The following is a 20,931-nucleotide window of genomic DNA, read 5'->3' as shown; positions in this document are numbered from 1 at the left end:
ATGACTCATTGTTTCTCGGTGTCTGCATTGTTGCAGTTCCGAGTTTCTGTGTAGACTCGAGATGTTGAGCCGGGACTTGAACTCTCCAATGCCGTGGTGACTACTGCCCCATACAAGATCAATTGGGCTCATGCAGCAGGATGATGAACGTGTCATCACATTTATAACGCAGAAGCTGTTATGAGATGGATAGCATATCACAAGGATGCATCAACACCAATCTTGGTCAACAAATGCCTTGCCTCTTCCGACATTTCAACTTCTTGGCATCTGGTTTCCAAAATCTTATGGATTTCATCCTCTGTATAAGGATGGGTGGTAACAATACGCAGGCGATCAAGGAGATCAACAGGGATTCCTCGTGGGGATTTATAATTGTGCCTCTGGTGGTAGTTCTGTTGGTAGCAACAACTAATATCGAAGCCATCTCATCCTCCAAAGCTCGATTCAAAAATGCAAAGGACACAATGTCCAGCATGTGCATCTCATCAATAAAGAGAACACCTGGAACAATCTCTGCCTTCCTTTCCTCAGTTCCTCCCTCCACTCAACAATAATCCAACCGAAATTGCAAGCAAAAACGTATAGCATACAATTCAAGTGCACCTATAAAAGAGGAATATTCGAAAGGTAAAAGATAGAACTCGACTTCTTTCACTGTGTTGCAAATACTAAATAAACTATCTAAAGTTTCTAGACTCGCGATCACATTACATGAATGTATGTTAGACACTGAAAATGAATGGCACAAGATGCATTGAGAATAGAACAGAAATCATCATATTACTACGCCAATGTGAATCAGCGGACGATCACTCCTCAATCTGCCTAATATTGCAACCAATTCTGCTCTCCTTTGCATAGGTTTCTTTGTCGATAATGTGGAATTGCATTTACAAAACTCTGCCAAAGACTTCAAACTGGCCAATGACCAAGCCCCCAGGTACTTTACAGTACATCCATAAGATGAACACAAACACGTACAAGATTATTGACACGAAAGAAAATATGCAATTTTTTTCTGCTAAAAAGCAGAAAAATTTATTTGTAGCAAGTAGCAAGATGTCGAAACATATTTTCTTGAAAGTAGCAATATTTCTCATGTATGCAACTAATTAAGGACTCAACAGCACTTGAATCTTCTGAAACCCAAGTGAGGCATGAGCCCAAGTGTTGAAAATATTTTAAAATTGCACAAAAAATTACATATGAGAAGCAAAAATGTAGCTGACGAGGGTGTTGACTAACACAACCTAAACAACTTCCTCTGCCTGTTGTCCTTAGTTTCACCAAGAGTACATGTATGGCTGGGGGCTAAGATCTTCCTAGCTGCATTTCTAGTATTCTAAAAAGAATGCCAGCCAAACAATGGAAACTCTATAAATAAATAAAAACAGAGAGATAACAAAATGCATTACCTTTTCTTCTTTTGGAAACTCAAGTCCAACACACCAAGAAATACGGAGATAGAATGTTTTTATTCTTATAGCCTGCATAGCAACATGAAATCGTTGACGAAAATTACCAGAAAGTTCAACTGATTTGTATTAAATCTAGCAAAAATGCTTTTGAGTATCACTTCAACAATTGGAGGTTCGATAACAGGAGATTTCAACACTTCAACTGGAAAAGAACAAACAGCAAACATACACCAGAAGGTAAACTACATGAAAACAAGGCGAACGTGTTTTCTGGAATACATTATTCAGTTCCTGCTAGACTAGAGAACCTGCTTTCCAAATCTTCAGCCAAACCACTTCTGCCTGACTTGGACAGCCGTTTCAAAACTCTCACATACACTGAATAATCTGGTCTAAAACCCTTATTAATCATTTCGGTCAGAATATTTTGGGCAACAACTACATTTCCTTCTTTCATATAAAGCCTTGCAAGCAAGCTGTACACTGAACTGCTAGAGAAACTGTCTTTAGCAGCTAAATCAACAACGTAATTATATGCTTCTTTATATCTCCGCAAGTTAAAATAACCCTTGACAAAGGCAGCATGTGTTGAAACGCGAGGTTTAATGCCTTCCAATATCATTCTATCAAATAACTGTCTTGCAAAATCAAGATTTCCAACTTTAAATAAGTAACAAATAAATATTTCATAGGTTATGCCATCAGGTTGACAATTCCTTTCTAGCATTTCTTCATACAGTTTAGTAGCTTCAGCAAATTTATAGTTCTTGCATAAGCTACTGAGCAGATAATTGTAAGTTTTGGCATCTGGGTCACACCCCACTAGCCTCATCTCATCAAGCATATCAACAGCTCTGCCAAAATTTCTTCTCCGACAAGTTTCTCTGACCATTATAATGTAATAACATCTCTTCCTCTCTGTTTTCTTCATCACAAACTCAGCCATTTCAAATAAACCCTTGACACTAAACATCTCAATCAAAGAGAGCACTCCAGTTGCCCGACACAGTCCACCAACTTTATTCAAAACCTCTACCACTTTGACAACAGAAGCCTTATTTGAAGATATAAACCCAAATGCCTTTTGGGTGAGACGAATTTCCTCCGATTGAAAGTCTTTCAAAATCTGAAGCATTGCAGGGTAATCACCTACCCGCCCACAATTATCAATAACCAAGCTACATATTTCATTCCCATAACTACCAATGGGTTGTGAATCCCTAATCCAATCAAAGAAACATAAAGCAGGTACCTTTTCAGAATTCAAAACCTCGAAAACCCAAGTAATGGAGGCAGGAGATAGACTTACATTCATGGAATTCAACTTGGACTTCAAATCATTCTCACCCATTCTGATCATATCAATAATTTCCAAAACTTGATTTGAAGTCTCATCCGGTCGAATCCCATCAATACCCGCATTCCCAAATCGATTACCCTCATCGGAACCCGAAGCTCCTGGCGGCGAGGAAGATTCGAACACATCGGAAGGCGCAGTGGAAAATGGCTGAACGCGTCCGTGACATTGATGCTTGAGTGAGTAAATAGTCAGCAAAGATTGGGAATTTTGAGAAGATGGGGTTGACCCAAATAAGGAAATCAAGGAACTCAGAGAGGAGAAAGCAGCTTCTGTGTGGGGCAGATTTGAATTGGAGAAATTGCCAGGAGGAGAGGGCTCGTGTGAGACTAGGGTTTTGGGAGGAACAATGGGGGAATGAAATGGGGGTGTGGATTGTACTAAGAGAGAGTCGAGATTGTGAGGGTTGGAGAAACGCCTGAATATTTTCATGGTGGTAGGATGTTGAAGGTGAACACCGACTGAGCTCGCGACGGGGACAGGGAAGAGCTGCCAGAGGAGCAGGGTTTAGTGTTGGGATGTGAACTGTGGAGTCCGCCAGATTTTCAGAAGTGGGTTCGGCTTGGGTTTCAATTTTTATTTTAGTAAACTGCATTTTTCGCCACCATAGTTTTGGGTTATTTGCAAATGAGCCCTGAAATTTCTCTTTTGTTTTTTCCTGAATTGTCGGGTGTATTCAATTGGGATTTCCATAGATTTTAATTCTTTTAATGAATTTAGGAGTATTCAAAGATGATTTTAAATGATTCTCTGAAATTCAATGTTTATTCAATCAGGATTTTAAGATAGTTTATTAAAATCCTTATAATTCTGAATGTATTCAATTAGAATTTGAATTTAAAGAATGTATTCAATTAGAATTTGAATTTAAAGAATTTGGAAAAGTTGAGCAATTAGAGAGAATTGGCACGTTCACCAATATGCGAAGATTGAAACATCATGTCTCAATTCGCGAATGACTCTAAATCCATGTAAATAGTTAATTCTTTTTTTTTTCTTTTATAATTTTTTCTTGTCAAACAATACTTTTTATTAGATTAGATAGTAAATCAGCCACAGACGGGATTCGAACTTATGTCGTCATATAAAGGTTCAACACCTTTTTATCATTGTGGTAAGAAGCCACTTGTACTTCTCTCTCAAAAGTGTATTTTTCTTTTACGTATAAAAAATTTCAAATGCACACCGAGATTTATGAAACTCTCTATTCACTCCATTGAGATGGGGACATTGGTTCCAACTTCTCAACATCTAGAATAAACGAATTAAAATGTTAGAAATAGAGATAATATTCTGTCATAGACAATGTTTTAAAAATCTCTAGTCTTTAATCAGGCAGTTGTGAGGGGTCTAGCGCCTAGAGGCATAGGTGGGGGGCCAGTCGTTTTCTGGTTAAGAAGATGTGAAAGCGTATCTATCTATGTATATAGAATTTCAGCCCAAGTCAGTTCCAACCCATGGTATAAAGCTCAGGTTTTGCTACCGTCACAGGGCGTAGTCCTCCTATATTAAGTCCAAGGCCCATGATCCATCTTCCACTGTCATCCCTGAGCAAACCCTCTCCTGTGGCAATACCCGCAATTCTCCCCTTGCACTACCATATGTATTAAGAATTACGCCTACTATTCATTCATATGAACTCCATGGTTTGTTGGCTAGAAATGTTAGATATTTATCATATAAAACATAATATATAAAACTATTGATTAAATTGTTTAGTACTTTAATGAATTTGATAGTACAAAATAAAAATTTAAGTGATTACGAGTTATTAATATTTTACAAAATATTTTTTGAAGCTCGTATAAAGTTATAGTAAATTTTAAGAGAAATAATGGTGTGAAACATGTGGTATAATAAACATTGGCAAAGTGGAATAGGCTGGGTGCAGCGCCACACCAAATCCTAATATACATTCAGCCCATGTTAATTAGCAAGTTAGGTGGTGTAACTTGGAATTGGATCCCATTCGGATTCACTTTGTAGAGTCCTAGAGATTCTCACATCTTATTCATTTATTGTATATCGTGAGGTAAAAAATTATTTGACTTTTTTTAATTTAAAATTAAACATAACAGCTTCTGACGAAGACTAGTTGCATAATGTATGATAAATGGTTAGGACGTAGATCCCCACAAAATAGATCTGAAGAGGATCCTCTTCCGTATAACTTAATAAACATGGGATAAGCTGGGTGAAACTCTCCTTATTTTTTCCTCAATTCTTCTTCGTTGAACCAAAATTTGCAAAAGCATTTCTCTAATCATCCTTTGTCAAGTTTGAAAAACAGATGTTAAAAAAATAAAATAAAATAAAAATAAATTTTCGAATATAAATAAATAATTATTATTGGCACTTTAAAATTCTCATTTGAACTCTAAATTTTTTATATTCAAAAAGAAAAATACACTTATAGATAGGCAAAATAAAAAATTTAAAGTGCTAATAAAAGTTTCATGTAAATGAGCCAAATGATTATGGATAATTTTATTCGAACCCATATAACATCTCTTTACACTCAGCTTACTCTCTACACCCATCTTATTTCCAATTAAGCTATTAATATCTCTTTAAACCTTAGTTTACTTTCTAAACTACCCTCATAAACTCAATTTAATATGTAAATTTATTTTTACACCCATTTATAAAAAAAGTTCAAAATCAAAACATATGTTCCCTCGTCTGACATTCTATCCTTCCAATCGGTCTGTCATTTTCCCTTAGCGGTTTGAATTTGGTGCTACTGCGATAAGGCTACTAGATTGAATCATCCATAATGAAACCATCCATTTGCTTCACATTTTTTGCTGACCACAACCAGCTCTTAATTGAAATGAGTTCATTCGTTTATATATAGAATGAACTACAGCTTTAGACAAGCAATTTTACAACAGCATATAGGGCATGATAAAACTACTTATTTGGCCCACTAGCCTTCAATGGTGTACGAGGGTTCATTTGTTTATATAAATCAATTCATAACTTAGTTGAAAGGTTAAAAACTTCAAAGTTACCATTCATTCGTAAAAAAAGAGCTTGCTCTCGGCTTAGGGTTTTAGCCAAATAGAACGTTCGAAAATGATTGCGTTATGGTAAATGTTTGATTATTGAGCATGTGTTTATTGATAAATTTTAGTTTTATTGTTAATTTCATTTTGTATTTAATGGTAATTATAAAAATAGAGTAAAGAAGACAATTCACATTTAAAGGTTAAGTTGGGTGTAGAAAGAGGTTTTATAGGTTCAAATAAAATTTCTCAAAGATTTTTTTTTTTTTTTTTTTTTTTTTTTGTAGATAACCCGAACACAAATAAAGCAAATGAAAAACTAAACAGAACAGTATTTTCAATTTCTATATATAAAAAAGTTCAAATGATACCGAACTCAATTCTAAATTGACAATGCTAGGAATATCAAATTTTAAACTAAATTTACAAACCAAATTATGTGTCACCAATAGAAAATAAACACGTTAATTAACGCTTAAGTAATAATTTAATCATCAATTACCACATCATTTGGTTTGCAAATTTGATGTAAAAATTTAGTATACTTAGCATTATCCAACCTTAAGATCATTGTTGTTTTTATTTTATTTTATTAACAAATGATATTATCTACGGAAGGATGTGAGCTTATCATTATAATAAGCTAGCAATAATATAGTTCAAATTCGTTTTTAACGAAAATTGAATTTAAGACATTTTCATTTACAAATAAAAAATTTCCATTAAACCGTAATACTATGTCAACATAATCGTGTATTGAAAAAAAATAGCAACGGCACGTCGAATTTATCGGTGCGGGGAAAAGTGCATTCCGTCGGAAGACTCGCCCTTTTTCGCTCAATGTGAAAAGGCCTGAGGGGCAAAGAAAAATCTGGTCCACTCGCCACGTCTAAAGCCTTTGGGCCTGCGGCACAGCACGTTTCCCACGCTTCTTCGTCAGGAAGAATCCGCGGAAAATAAATAAATTGGAGAACGTTGGGTGCGGTGCGCTTCTGTGACCAAATCAAAATCTCTCGTCTGTAAACCCTAACCCTAACCCTAACCTCTCTCTCTCCAGATTTCTCGGGAAATGGCGTCGTTCGCCGAAGCTCCACCCGGAGATGCAAAAACCGGAGAGAAAATCTTCAAGACCAAGTGCGCCCAGTGCCATACTGTCGAGAAAGGCGCCGGTCACAAGCAGGGTAATCTTATCATCTCTCTCGCTCACCAAACCTCGTTTTTCCTTTTTGTTTGGTGATTGATTTGGATTGTTTTCTTGATCTTGTTTGTAACTGACAATTGTAGCTCCTTATTTGCATTTGGTTTTTGGATTTGTGTATTTTGATTTTTGTTTCGATTTGGTTGTTTGGATGACGGATTGATCTTTGCCCGATCTGATCGATTTCGTTATTGGGTTATTCGTGTTTCCAATTTATATAGTTTTTTGTTTGGTTTCTGAGAAAATTGACGAGGGCGAGAATTTCAGTTGATGTTGGTTTACACTATCGGAAATGAATGGTTCTAGCAGTTTTTAGGTTTAAAATGATTGGTCTGATATTATCAATCTTCCTTTCTTGTATTTGATTTTTGGATTTCGGTTACAAGTTATTTGTGTTTGTGCAAGTAATTCATAAACCCATCAACTTTCCTTTTCTGTGATTGTTAATTCGCAACTTGTGGGAGGAAAAGTTATGTTAGATCTTTAGGAGTATCCATGCTCTGAGATTTTGTATATATAGAAAGTTTTGATGCTACTCAGTATATAGGGGCACTATATATGATTCGTTAGATTGATGTGACGAGCTTGGTGATTGTATGATCTTGTGTTTATACTTTGGCGTATATGCGAACTAGCTCCATTGTTCTGTTTTTCAATCTATTGGATTTCTACATGCATTCTTTGCTAAGTTTCAGTTCAATTTGAGTTTATTAAAGTTGTTAACTTTCGATTGTTAAAACTTTCAGGACCTAATCTGAATGGACTTTTCGGGAGGCAGTCTGGTACAGGTGCTGGATACTCATACTCTGCTGCTAACAAGAACATGGCTGTGATTTGGGAGGAAAAGACCTTGTATGATTACTTGTTGAACCCCAAGAAGGTATGCAATTTTCTCTATTTGTTGTGCCTCATGACTGACGCGATTTCTTAGAGCTCGGTTCATACTAGCATTAGAGATAGACATAGATCATCACCTATCAATCATTCATGCTGACATGTAGGTGAGCTCAGTGATAGAAAAAAAATAGTTGAGATATACACGGTGCATAAAATGTGTATAGGTGGTACCTCTCACATAAAAGAACGGGTGGAAGTGTATGGGTCTGAACATCAGCACTCTTTTATTCTTAGACTGCGACTATCTCTTCATTTATAATTCTACGTAAATTCATTGTTCTTTCAAGATCTTAGAACGTTTCAAGATATTTCATGTTCTGTGTAGATGATGTAGGATTCCCTTGCATGTGTTAGGTAGTGATAGTTCATTGATGCGGACAATCAATATTGTAGACTGAGCCGGTGTAATTGTTGTTATGCAGTACATTCCCGGAACTAAGATGGTGTTCCCTGGTTTGAAGAAGCCACAGGACCGTGCTGATCTCATTGCATATTTGAAGCAATCAACTGCTTAAACCTTTGCATTTTCCTAGTCCTCGATTCCCATTTTGCAGTATATGGAGGTGGTAACTTCACACAAGGCGGATAGTACTATTTTTTTGCCAATAAATCTTAAAAGGACCGTTCGGGTCTGCAATTCTTGTTTGCATGTCTAGCTTGCTTTTTGTGTTTGTAGGAAGAGGTTGCTGTAATTGGCAACGCAACATTCAATTCGATTTAGAAGCTGTGACTAGATCTTGTGAATTTGGCAAAAATGCCAGTTTTTCTGATGATAAATTTACTGCTACATTCGTAAAGTGTGTAGCAACAACTTATAATGATCGCTACTCTTGCTGGTCACTCTTAATTTGTTTGCTTGGGTCGATATTTTACCCGTTGTTCTCTCAAATAAGGGAGGTTAGGCTCTAAATCGACGTTTACATGCATGATTTTCTCTTTTTTTTGAACAAACTATTTACACTAAAGGAGTATAGGAGTTGGTTGAGTTTCACAATGAGCTAGCAATAATGTGGTTAAAAATTCGTCTTTGGCGAGTATTGAACTTAAAACCTCACTTACGAGGAAAGATGAATACTACTAGACTGTAGTACCAACTCACGCATACAGCATTCTTCACTAAAAGGAAAAGAAATTTACTACAACTCACGCACACAGCATTCTTCACTAAAAGGAAAAGAAATTTACTACAACTCACGCACACAGCATTCTTCACTAGAAGGAAAAGAAATCGTTTGCTCTGTGCTCAACGCATGACCTCCTTGTGCGCACTTTGACCCACATGCCTCTGGGTTCAAGGTACTTGAGCACACTGTCCAAGAGCAAAATAGCATGCAGTATAAGTGAGAAAATTGAGAACTCGACTTCTGCCTTTTCACCAATTGAATGTACAAAAGTAAAATGGCATGCAGATTAGCTTCTTTGCTAGAAATCGCACTTTTATTTCTGAAGGAATGTTACCGGTTTCTAATGTCTTTGCTCGAAAATTGCTTTATTCTAAACCCACACTTCAAACATTTCCTTAACAGCTATACATCTGTAACTCAAGTGACGATTATCATTTTTGTCAATTGAGATGCCTTCCCACAACATTCCCCAAAAGAAAAATGCAAATAGAACCCAAAAGCCACTATTGATTCGCGGAACTTTTGATTCAAGGTTTGGGCTGGGATGGCCGACGGAGTCCTGGAATCTGCAACACAACATATGATGTTAAAAGGCCGGCAAACAGACCCATAAATTATACCTCAAAGGACATGGCACGATTTAGTACCAAAAAGAGACCTAAGCATCAGTTGATCATTATTAAAATAGATATGAACCTGCAAATTCCCATTTTTTATGCATCATATTATACGAATTTCGTCAAATACAACAACAACAAAGTCTTTTTCCACTAAGTGGGATCTACTGTATGAATCCTAGAACGCCATTGCACTTCGTTCTGTGTCATGTCTTCTGTTAGATTCAAGTACTCCAATTCTTTTCTTCGAATCTCTTTAAAGGTCTTCCTCTACCCCTTCGGCCCTAAACCTTTGCCTCATAGTTGCATCTTCTAACCGGACCGTTAGTAGGCTTTTGTTTCACATGTTCAAACCATTGTAACCGATTTTCTCTCATCTTTCCTTCAATTTTGGCTACTCCTCCTTTACCTCAAATATCCTCATTCCTAATCTTATCCTTTCTCATTTGCCCACATACCAACGAAGCATTCTCATCTTCGCTACTCATTTTATGTACGTGTTGGTGCTTCACCACCCAACATTCCATGTTGTAATGCATTGCTGGTCTTATTGCCGTCCTATAAAATTTTCCCTTAAGCTTTAGTGGCATATGACAGTCGCACAACACACCCGATGCATCCATCCAATTTGTATTCTATGGTTGAGGTCTCCATCCAACTCTCCGTTTGTTTGCAAGATAGAATCTAGGTAGCGAAAGCGATCGCTCTTTGGTACTTCCTGATCTCCAATCCTCACCTCTAAATTATTTAAGCCTCTATTCGCACTGAACTTGCACTCCATATACTCTGTCTTTGACCGACTTAGGCAAAGACCTTTAGATTCCAAAACTTCTCTCCAAAGGTTAAGTTTCGCATTTACTCATTGAGTTTCATTTATCAACATTATATCGTCAGCGAAAGGCATACACAAAGGAATATCATCTTGGAGATGTCCCGTTAACTCATCCATTATCAATGCAAAAAGGTAAGGACTTAAAGATGAGCCTTGATGTAGCCAATTAGCATTTCCTATGCTTATAAGAGCTTCTTGGTCCTAAGCAAAAGGATATAGCCTAAGTAAACGTCTGCGGATAGAAGCATTGCCATTAATTGCAGTGTTTGTAGCAGCTTAAACGTCAGTCTTGAGTCTGTAACTAAGAGCAGCCAACGGCACTTTGTCCTTCTTTGTATGACCTAAGCAAGCTACCCTATTGTTTTTCATTCTGAAGCCTATGTTTCTTGGATGGTTTTGAAGGGAAGAGTCCAAGAGAGAAGAGTAAGTGTAGGTGATTTTTTGGAAGAGGAGAGTTGAGTGAAATGAGAGGAAGAGGGAGATTCACAGGTAGAGCATTCTCTTGTACAAAGAAAATTATTTATTAATTTATTTTATGAACGTCAGACGTATTCACAACCATTAGATGGTGGTTAGCTAAGGGCTAAAATGTGTCCATATGTGGCTCCTGAACTGGACGAACGTATTTAAGGGTGGGACTCTGAATTTTGAAGGAATCAGAAGAGTTTCACGAATCAAAAATACCAAATACAACATATCTCCATATGTTATAATTATAAATTATACTTTCTATCAGGATGTGCATACCTCAACTCCACGAGGGCCTATGCGATTACGGGATATAAAATTAGTTACTAGCATTGCAAATTCATCAGGAACATCTTCCTGCAAAAATATGGGACATCAAAGCTCTAGTTAGCTTCTACGGATTACAAAGAGTAATTTTTTAGAAGACAAAAAAAATCCATGGAAGATAAACAGAATACATACTTGTATGGCATGCCCGGTATGTCTGATGACAACCATTTGGAACTTCCCTTGCATTTGGCCAATTGTCAGAGCTCTGTAACAAAAGAAAGAAAGACCCAGCCTACATCATTCCTTGAAAGCAGTCATGGTTCTTGACCCAAATAAATTCAATCATAGCAAGCAAGCACGCACAAAAGATAACCAAGGAAATAGAAATATTCCATTAGCATGGAAGTGCCAAAAACTATCACTTACACGCAATTCACAAATATAAGGTTATCTACCTAACCAGCCGATCAGTGCTATAACATTGTGTTTGTATGATATGTTTACACAAGGATAGTCACATAGCAGCAAGTAATATCAAAATATTGTGTAATTAAATACCGCATATAACATGCAAAATAAAGTGGATACTTAACTACAATAAGAGCATTTGACAAGACAATATCACAAATATGGACTTGAAGGTTTTCCACATTTTTTTTATTTTAATACGAAAAAAAAGGGAAATTACAATCGTTTTAGTAATTTATGAAATTTTCCAACACACTTGTATACAAGTTTCAACAAACCTCAAATCCTTCTCTTTTTGGACCCAAAAATACGCTTTATGAATTACACAATTCCTCTTGGTAAGACAATGTGAGGAAATTGCTTATATCTGTTTGTGTGTATGCAAAACGTTAAAAGTAGATGCCCTCCCGTTCATGAAGATTTCCTTTCCTAGTTTGTCATGTTTCAAAAATTAAACCTATAGTGGGACCCAAATCATAAACCGCTACGCATGCCATAAATGTGTTAATGTGCATACCATCTGCAAACAGTCAAAGTATGATAACATAGAACATCTCTAAAGATTGTGTCATCACAAAATCGATATGATTAGACAGCACCATACTGATACTTTTTATCAAAGAAAATGATTTCATTTAAACTATATGAGCAGATTATTCTGGCAAGTCAAATGGAAAGAACCTGTCTAGTCGGTCTGTTCCAGCTAACAGCAGGATCTTTGGAACGGGAGATGACAAAAACTTTTCTGAAAGGCCTTCATACCTGTATTTGAGTAAATATATTCCAACAGGAAATGATTTATGACACAAAAGTCAAACCAAACACAATGAGTAAAAGCATCTCCATGTATGATACTTACATGAGTTTTATCACTATGCTACCATGGCTATCAAATATTATGAGACATAAGGATAGCTCAAAGTGATGCAGTTTCATTTACATCTCTAACTCCTCTATCCAAACCAACTAGTGTAAATCTGAACAATATTGGTATGTGGGCCTGTTCGCCAAGGCTTCTCGAAGTTCTAAAAGAGCTTTCAGATAGCCAAAAGTATTTTTGATAGCCTTTAATAGAAATTTTAAAATGCTTTCTAAGTTGTGCACTTTCAGTGATTTCAGGAGAAGTACCAGGTGATTTTTTATAGAAATTTCCTAAATGCTTCTACTGAAAGTGTTTCCTACAGAAGCACCCTGAATCAGTCATATGAACAGGTTGTAACAACAAGCAAGCCATGCTACATTCTTGATGCAGCAACCAAACAAGAAAACTGTACACAAGTATGCACAATGAAATGTTCCAACTCATAAATGTTACATAGATGCCGGCAAGTCTGGTTTCAACTGAAATACGCACAACATGTAGTGACATGGACCCTGATCATTTGCCAAATTTTAAATGGATTAACAAGTAGTTTGAACATACCAGCTCTTCCAATATTGTTCTGTTTCTTCAAGTCGTGCTCTATAAATGTAACTGCAGAACAATACCAAAACTGTGCCTGTTATGTACAGGACTAAGATTAACAGAGACTTGACTAAAGGAATACAACAATGGATCATGGGAGTGGATAAATTATCATAATTTGCTTACAGGAATTGTAAAAGAGCAGTTACTAAAATACTTACCATTTCTTTGAATCATCATACTTTAATGTGGAAGGTATTGACACCCGAGCAGACTCAATGTTTCTTAAAGAACCTCCCCTCACACTCCATTCAATCTACAAAGGAATAAATTTTCAGTTTCAGCACAACAACTCATCCCCGTCCATTACCATTTTCATAACAACATGTATATTAAGGAAGCCATTTGGTTCTGACAAATTTCATTTTCCTTGTTTGCCCAACAATTTTATTCCATATTACTTTACTTCCCTTGAACATGAAAAAGTATAATAAATGCTTATGATCGTCCATGGATTTTAAATAGCTTTACTTCACATCATAGCCAGGCATACCAAACGAGCAAAAAAATGTAATTTTAACAGTAAAGTCCACAATAAAACAGAAGGGGAAACTTCAATATCCTCCTTGTTTGGGGCCAATTCCAGTGTCCATGTTTAACCTTTTTCTCTTTGGTGCTAAGAGGATGCTAACCTTTACATTTAATTTGACCACTGTTTCCCCTAAACTAAGTAAAATTTCAAAATGCCCTTTTCCTCAACCAAATCTGTTAATAGATCATTATGCAGGTAACACGCTCGTGGTTTTCCGTGGAAAAAATGGTAATTAGCAAATAAAACAATAAAACTGGTATCTTCCAATGCCCTACATAGCCTAGGAACTGCTAGCACTGACATCTGCAGCACCATCAGCGTTGCCACGAGATGAAATCAAATGAAAGATGCTGTAAAAGTTGACAAAGGTGATCACCACAAGAACATGATTACGTCCAATCATATTCAATGGGACTGGAATGGACTACATTTATGGTAGAGGATGTGTTTGCAGAAACCAGTTTTAGAACAAGTTATTGGAATAATAATCTGCACCGTAGGACTAATGCGTAACAGTGGATGTGGAGCTCATGTTAGTTTTGAGTTCTTAAAAGTTTAAGTCTTTTTGTTTTTAATTCATTAATCTAACATTTTTTTTCCTGGAAAGTCAGAAAAAAAATTGCAAAAATGTAATTGAATGGATTTGGTTGGCAGGAAGATTTAATGTTTAGGCTCTACATTAATCAAACCGGAGGCCAAGAAGAAATTGGTATTGACCCCTAAGTTCAAGGGTGCCCTTTGATATATTCCTTTAAAAGCCATAATGCCTTGATGTTACATATGTGCATCCTGGCATTAAGAATCTTTGTGTTAATTTGTTCATCTTCTAGTGTGATGCCCTAATTGCAGTGCAAGTTTTGAACAAAATTGTGCTTCATGCCACTCAAGCACACAAGAACGTAAACAAAAGTCAGGAATTATTAGGGTTTGAAGACATTGTAGGTACCGCTTTTTCAATGCTTGAAAAATGCTGCGCCCTGCCTGATAGGATTTTCTGCATATGAACCAATGAAGCCAAAGCTGTACCCTGAAATGTTCACAAATGCCAGTGTAATTTGACTGCATGTATGCCACTAAAGGCAACTAGTCTCAAACAAATCTGAGATACTAATTTGTCAGTAACCAAACCTCTACAACATCAACAACAACCAGCCCAGCCAAACTAGACAATGCTTTCCTTGCAGCGATGTGCACAGCAACTGACCCTCCCATACTGTATGACAGTGACATAAGTCAACAATGATTAATGTGAAAATTAGGAACACCGGGTATCCTTAGAGATTCATGGAAGTTAAAAAAAAATTAGTAAATAAAGCTTAAGAAAATGCAATTGGGATTATCATTGATATGCTCTTCTACAAAAAATTCACCAATAATATGCAATTGTCTATTCCTGCAACCGATAGCAGTATTATGATAATGAGCTACAGATTAATGATGATGAATGGAGCTTATATGTTTTGTGCTTTCAAGCCCAAAACATCAGGAGTTCTCCATAAATGTGGTAATGTAAACAGAGAAAACCCACAAATTGATTACTGAGATCTTTTTTATACATTTAGTAAGTGTTAAATTCACTTCTCTCAAGACACATGCCGGAACTAAAGGTAATGTACCACGAAAATTTCAATGGAAACTAAATCATTAAAAAACTACAACCTGTGGCCAACAAGCACAATTGCAGGAGGGCAATCTCCATACATTGCTTTCACAACAGCTACAACATCATTGCACATAGTCTGCACATAAGAGAACTACCATTTAGTTGACTGGATACTTACAGAGGAATTACAGCTTAGAAGAGCAAATCATAATTTACGTTTAACAATCCAATTTTGACCGCATTTACCTCAATAGAAAGATCGGTATCATTTTCGGTAGTTGATTTTCCATGTCCTCTCAAGTCCATGGCAACCACCCGAGCTTTCTCCTTAATTTTACTTGCTGACAAGGCAAATGAGAGCCTGCGCAAATAAATCAGGTAATCTACCATAGCATAACAGATTTTCAAAGTATCCAGGCATAAAAATAGATACAATGTGCCGATCAAACTTAAACAGATGCGTGGAAAAATGTTAGCATTCAATATTCATGAAACTATGGGCTTATTCAAATTAAGTAAACCACAAAAAAGAGTTTATTACAACAAAATGTGACTGCTTTCAAACTTCCCTGAGTTTATTATAACAGATGTTTCAGCTCAACCTGAACAACTGAAACCTGAAAAACCAAATAATCATTCAAACATACCCTGAGTAACCACCTCCGTGCAGACAGAAAACAACTGGTCCCTCCGTTCCTGCCGTGTATACATGAAAAACCTGAAACAACAAAAGGGTAACCGCATTGGAAGATCATAAACACGTAGCGGAATCAGAAAATCCAAAATTCTACACAGACAGCCTCACATCAGGCGAATCTGGAATGCTGATATCATCTTCTGTGTCGAAATACTCCTTCCAATCCAAAGCTGAGTACTTTTCTGAACTAGTCCTGCAATAACAACAGCATGTGAAAAAGCATTGAACTGTGAAGCTCTCGAGACCCAGAAGTTGAAATTTGAAACTCACTGAGTGGGAGGGCGATCGGGACGAGCGGCAAAGGCAGAGAGAGGTCGGGGTTGTGGTGGCGGTTGTTGTTGTTGGTCGTCTTCGAGTGTGTCCTCCGGAAGCGAGGTGAGGTTTGAAGAATCCATGGCTGCAAAGATCGATTCGATCGGTGAGGTGTCAGTGTGGGACGAAATGAAAACCGGGCAAGACCCAACTCTCCGTTCGATGCGCCGGTGACTGATTGTTTTCTCTGGTTTTTACAGTTTCAACCTTGTCTTACAAACTTGATAAAAATAAAAATAAAATGAGTCAAGTTTAGAAATTAGAATTGTGGTTATCAACTTTCACCTTAGTTTAATTTTTGTTTTTAAATTAAAAAAAATTCCTTAATTGAGCTCAATTAAGTTGAAATTAGGCTGATCATCTATTTAAATAATATTTTATAAAAAAATTGAAGCGATTTTGATAATTATATTATTATTTAAGTATTAATTAACGCGTTTATCTTTTTATTAGTGATAGATTACATGATTTATAAATAGCATAGGACTAAAATTGTAGACAAAATTTACAAACTAAATTATGTGTCACTGATAGAAATGAGTATCTTTATCAATGCTTAATAATCCAATCATTAACTTTTATATCATTTAGTTTACAAATTTACAAAATTAGTCTAAGGGTAATGCTAAATGACAAAATTTTATAAACTAAATGACATAGAAGTTAATAATTGGATTATTACTAAGTTTGATCCAACGTGCTTATTTATTATTAGTGACACATCACTTAATTTACAAATTTAGTCTACAAATTTAATCAACTTAACATTATTATAAAATATGGGACGCTTTGGATGCGTTCTCTAACTACTAATGTTTTTTTACTGAAACCCTTGTGCTTTTTAGTTTTTTATTGAAGTCTCTGATATTAATGTAATAATGTATTTCTATGTAGGTTATTATATTTTTAAAATAAAAGTGAAATTTCTAGTTATTTATATTAATGAAATTTTAAATAAAACCCATAATTTATGGGATTAAAAATATTAAAGATGAATTATACTCTCCAATATATTTTGTGTGTATATATATATATACACGCATACATTCATAAAAACTAACCAAAAAATTATTGTACCAAAACATGGGTACGTTATTCAACAACAAAAAAAAAAAGAAAGATATTAGGCTTAATAACATTATTAAATTTCTTCTGTTAACTAGGCATGGATACATTCTCAATTCAACGAAATAGAATGTACCCTTATAAGTTTAAAAAATAGATTAGAGAAAAGATTGAATGAATTTTATATAAAAAAATGGTTACATTTTATATTAAAAAAAGGGTACCTTTTTCATATAACAAATTTGTAACATCCCGTCCCGAAACTAACGAAACGTACGTGTGAATTTACAATTTTACCCTAATTTGTTTGTGTACGTTAAGTGTTGTGTAGTGTGGTGTTGTAGGACCACACACACACTCACACATCACTTTCACTCTCCCGGGATTCCCTCCCTCATTCCCTCACTCTGTCTTTCTCTGTCTCTGTCTCTGTCTCTCTCTCCCCGAGTTCTTCTTCTTCTTCTTCCTTCTGCAAACACACGGACATACACACAAACATACCCAATACTTCACCAATCGAGAAACTAAGATCACCATCGTGCTCGTGAGGCTGAGAGGAGTCCAGTGGTGCCATTTCCAGGTAAGAACTTTGACGTTTTCACGTCGATATCACCATGGCCGATTTGAGCACTGTTCATGCAAACCTAATCTAGCTTGTTTTAGGAGATTCTAAGCTTGTAGTTGTGTTTGTGAGGTTCCCAGGAGCTTGGGAGTAGTTCGTTGGACGAGTTTTGACGTCGGGAAGGCTAAGTTCAAAGTTGGCCGACTTTTGAAGTTGTGGACAGGTATGATCTAGCAATTTTTAGCCCTTGAAACTAGTCTATCGTGATTCTACTAGTCCTAAGCTTCATTTTGGCGTTTGAATCATGAAAAATGGTTGACAAACGAAGGAGAAAACTAAGTTTGAAATTTTCCCAGTTTTCCGGCGCCGGCGTCTCACCGGAGAAGAAAGGGGAATATTCCGTTAAGTTTAACGGAATATTCCTAACGGTAGTTAACGGTAACAGTTAGATTTAACGGAATATTCCGTTAGTTGACGGAATATTCCTGACGGCGTCAGTTGACACCGTCAGTGTGCATGGCACGTGGCCGCGCGTAGGTCCGTGCCTTGGCCGGCGCGTGCGTGGTCCAAAATTTTTTCTAAAAATATGGGTGTGATCCTGAGGTTGTGTAGAGCACGTTGGTATATTCATTTGTCCAATTTGAGCAATGTATGAGAAGTTATTACGAGAAATTGCTTAGGTGCTTTTAAATTAACGTTTTCGTAACTTTGTCGCGTTTAGGTGATTCGTACTCCGAGGACGAGCGTACACACTCGAGGCAGGGGGGCTACGACCCTTCTAATTACCAGTGAATGGGCTTTTGTTTTCCGTATATACCTATATACATATTAATTCCCAGAAATTAAATAGAAAAGGTTATTTGTTTTATGTCATGCATCATATAAATGTTGTTTACGCATCATTGCATGTATTAGTAATGGCATACATATATATATATATATGTGTATTTGGTGCTGTGGACGCACAGGTAAGTGCCAGGTAAGCGGTATTCGTGTTGTTATGCAATGGTAGTTTGAGATGTTTAGAGAGCTCATAATCTGCACCCCCGGTGTTAGTGCTCCCGCCCGAGGCCAGGGCACAGCCTTCACGTGTATGTTCACCAGCACCGCATGCTCGCCTTGGATCCAAGTTAGGTGCAAGCCTGTCGTACAGACCACAATAGGTGGTTCCGACTTGTAGGTGACCCGCGATTTATCGCACAGCTTCACGTGATCGTAGCACTAGAGCATACATATATATATATATTACACCCAGCCTGTCGTACAGACCACGTTAGGTGGTTCCGACTTGTGTGCAGATTCAGTTATTGAGTTGAGAGTGGAGCTCTAGATGCAGCCGTACAGGTCACGTTAGGTGACTCCCGGCTGCTAGATTATATGTTATTGATGTGAATTACGCTTGAGTATTTATATTTGATTATGAGTTTCCGTTATGGCATATTCTCGAGCATGAATGGCATATCATGGAGCATGATTGACATATCTATACATACGTATATATGTTCATTTTCTGGGAAGTATACAGGTTTTACGGCGAGGGGTTAGAATGTATTTTGCTAAAGAGTTTTCAAAGAACTTTGTTTTTGCCCACTCACGCTTTTGTTTTTGCGCCCCTCCAGGTTCTAGTGGTCTAGCAGGTTCGGTGGTTTATCCCAGAGGGTGTCCCGGCATTTCTGACAGACACTCACCATTGTAGGGTCACCTTCGGGTGTATTTATGTCGTATCTTTTCCTTTTGGACTGTTGTAGACTTGCTCTGAATTGTGTCTCACATACACTAGTACTTTGTATGCTAGTTAGTTTTTAATTATTCATACTTTTACATTACTATACTATCTTAATCGCTTCCGCACGCGCACATGGCTACGTCACCTTCGTGTGACGGCCAGCACGCCCTGATCTCGGTCGGGGTGTGTCAGCTTGGTATCAGAGCCTAGGTTTGGCAGTCCTATGTCTTTGTGAGTATTCTAATAGTTGGTGTCTTCTGTCAGAATCATGCCGCCTCGTCGGGAACCACGTCGCTCAGATGAGCCTAGTTTCCCCGATCTTACTCAGTTGGGGGAAGTGATTGCTACAGCCCTCCAAACAGTGATGCGCCCTCCCCAGAGGACTCCTCTGGAGACTATGTATAACCTGAAGTTGGATAAGTTTAAAGGTAGTGAGGGTCATGAAGGCGCAGAACGTTGGTTGGAACACATAGAGAAGACTTTCCGTGTGTTGCATAACCAGGGGAACCTTCCTATGGAAATGTGGGTCGAGACAACCTCTTGGTTTCTAGAGATGGAGTCTGCAGCTTGGTGGAAGCAAGAACTTCGTAGGTTGACTCCAGCTCAGAAGATCGATTGGAATGTTTTCAAAGACGTGTTTCAGAGGAGATTTGTACCCCCTGAGTATATCGATCGTAAGAAACAGGAATTCACTGAGTTGAAACAGCGAAAGATGACGGCTAACGAGTATTATCGTAAGTTCACTGATTTGTCTCGTTACTATCCTGACGTCGCTGGTAATCCGGCGGAGATGCTTCGTCGTTTTCGCTTGGGCACTAAGAAGAGATGGCGTTCTATGGCGACTACGACTCACTGTGAGTCCTACCAGGAGTTCTATGAGATACTGTTGAGGATAGAGGACTCAGAGAATATGTCGAGTGACAGTGATGAAAAGAAAGATGACAAAGGGAAAAGTCAAGTGTCGCTTGGGCCTCGCCAAACTCAGAACTTTAAAAGGGGTGGTGCTAGTTCGAGTTCGTCTAGTGGTGGTTTTAGTGCCTCTGGACAGGGACGTGGAGGTAGGTTTTATGGAGGTGCTCGAGGCCAGAGACAAGGTGATGGTGGCCGAAGCCGAGTTCCATTTTGCCGTAGGTGTAATAACCGACACTTCGGCGAGTGCAGGCAGATTAGCGGTAGTTGTTTCACGTGTGGACAGGTGGGACATAGAGCGGTGAATTGTCCCCAGGGACAGCAGCAGAAGCCGCAGCAGACCTTTATGCCGCCACCTGCACCGATTCGGCAAATCCAAGGTCCGAGTAATTATGGTCAA

General features: G+C 37.4%; 3 protein-coding genes across 3 annotated transcripts; 1 reads left to right on the top strand and 2 right to left on the bottom strand.

Moving 5' to 3' along the window:
- Positions 1-1,701: 1,701 nt before the first annotated feature.
- LOC137717184 (pentatricopeptide repeat-containing protein At1g09900-like) lies at positions 1,702-3,210 on the bottom strand. The gene has a single exon (XM_068456485.1). The coding sequence runs from the start codon at positions 3,208-3,210 to the stop codon at positions 1,702-1,704; it is 1,509 nt and encodes a 502-aa protein (XP_068312586.1).
- Positions 3,211-6,795: 3,585 nt separating this feature from the next.
- On the top strand, positions 6,796-8,708 carry LOC137717992 (cytochrome c). The gene is made up of 3 exons (XM_068457521.1): positions 6,796-6,967; positions 7,731-7,864; positions 8,304-8,708. The coding sequence occupies exons 1-3, from the start codon at positions 6,856-6,858 to the stop codon at positions 8,394-8,396; spliced, it is 339 nt and encodes a 112-aa protein (XP_068313622.1). The 5' UTR covers positions 6,796-6,855; the 3' UTR covers positions 8,397-8,708.
- A 588-nt stretch (positions 8,709-9,296) lies between these two features.
- On the bottom strand, positions 9,297-16,524 carry LOC137717689 (uncharacterized). The gene is made up of 13 exons (XM_068457129.1): positions 16,228-16,524; positions 16,066-16,150; positions 15,908-15,978; positions 15,507-15,621; positions 15,317-15,396; positions 14,786-14,870; positions 14,604-14,684; positions 13,287-13,381; positions 13,084-13,134; positions 12,342-12,422; positions 11,385-11,457; positions 11,202-11,279; positions 9,297-9,571 (listed from the first exon to the last, which is right to left on the bottom strand). Exons 1-13 carry the CDS (start codon positions 16,350-16,352, stop codon positions 9,533-9,535), a joined length of 1,059 nt encoding a protein of 352 aa, XP_068313230.1. The 5' UTR covers positions 16,353-16,524; the 3' UTR covers positions 9,297-9,532.
- Between the last annotated feature and the right edge of the window lie 4,407 nt (positions 16,525-20,931).

This window comes from Pyrus communis, chromosome 15 (assembly GCF_963583255.1).
Source record: "Pyrus communis chromosome 15, drPyrComm1.1, whole genome shotgun sequence".
Classification (NCBI taxonomy): Eukaryota; Viridiplantae; Streptophyta; class Magnoliopsida; order Rosales; family Rosaceae; genus Pyrus; species Pyrus communis.
Note: the sequence above shows the minus strand (reverse complement) of the source record. Positions and strands in the feature narration are given on the sequence as shown.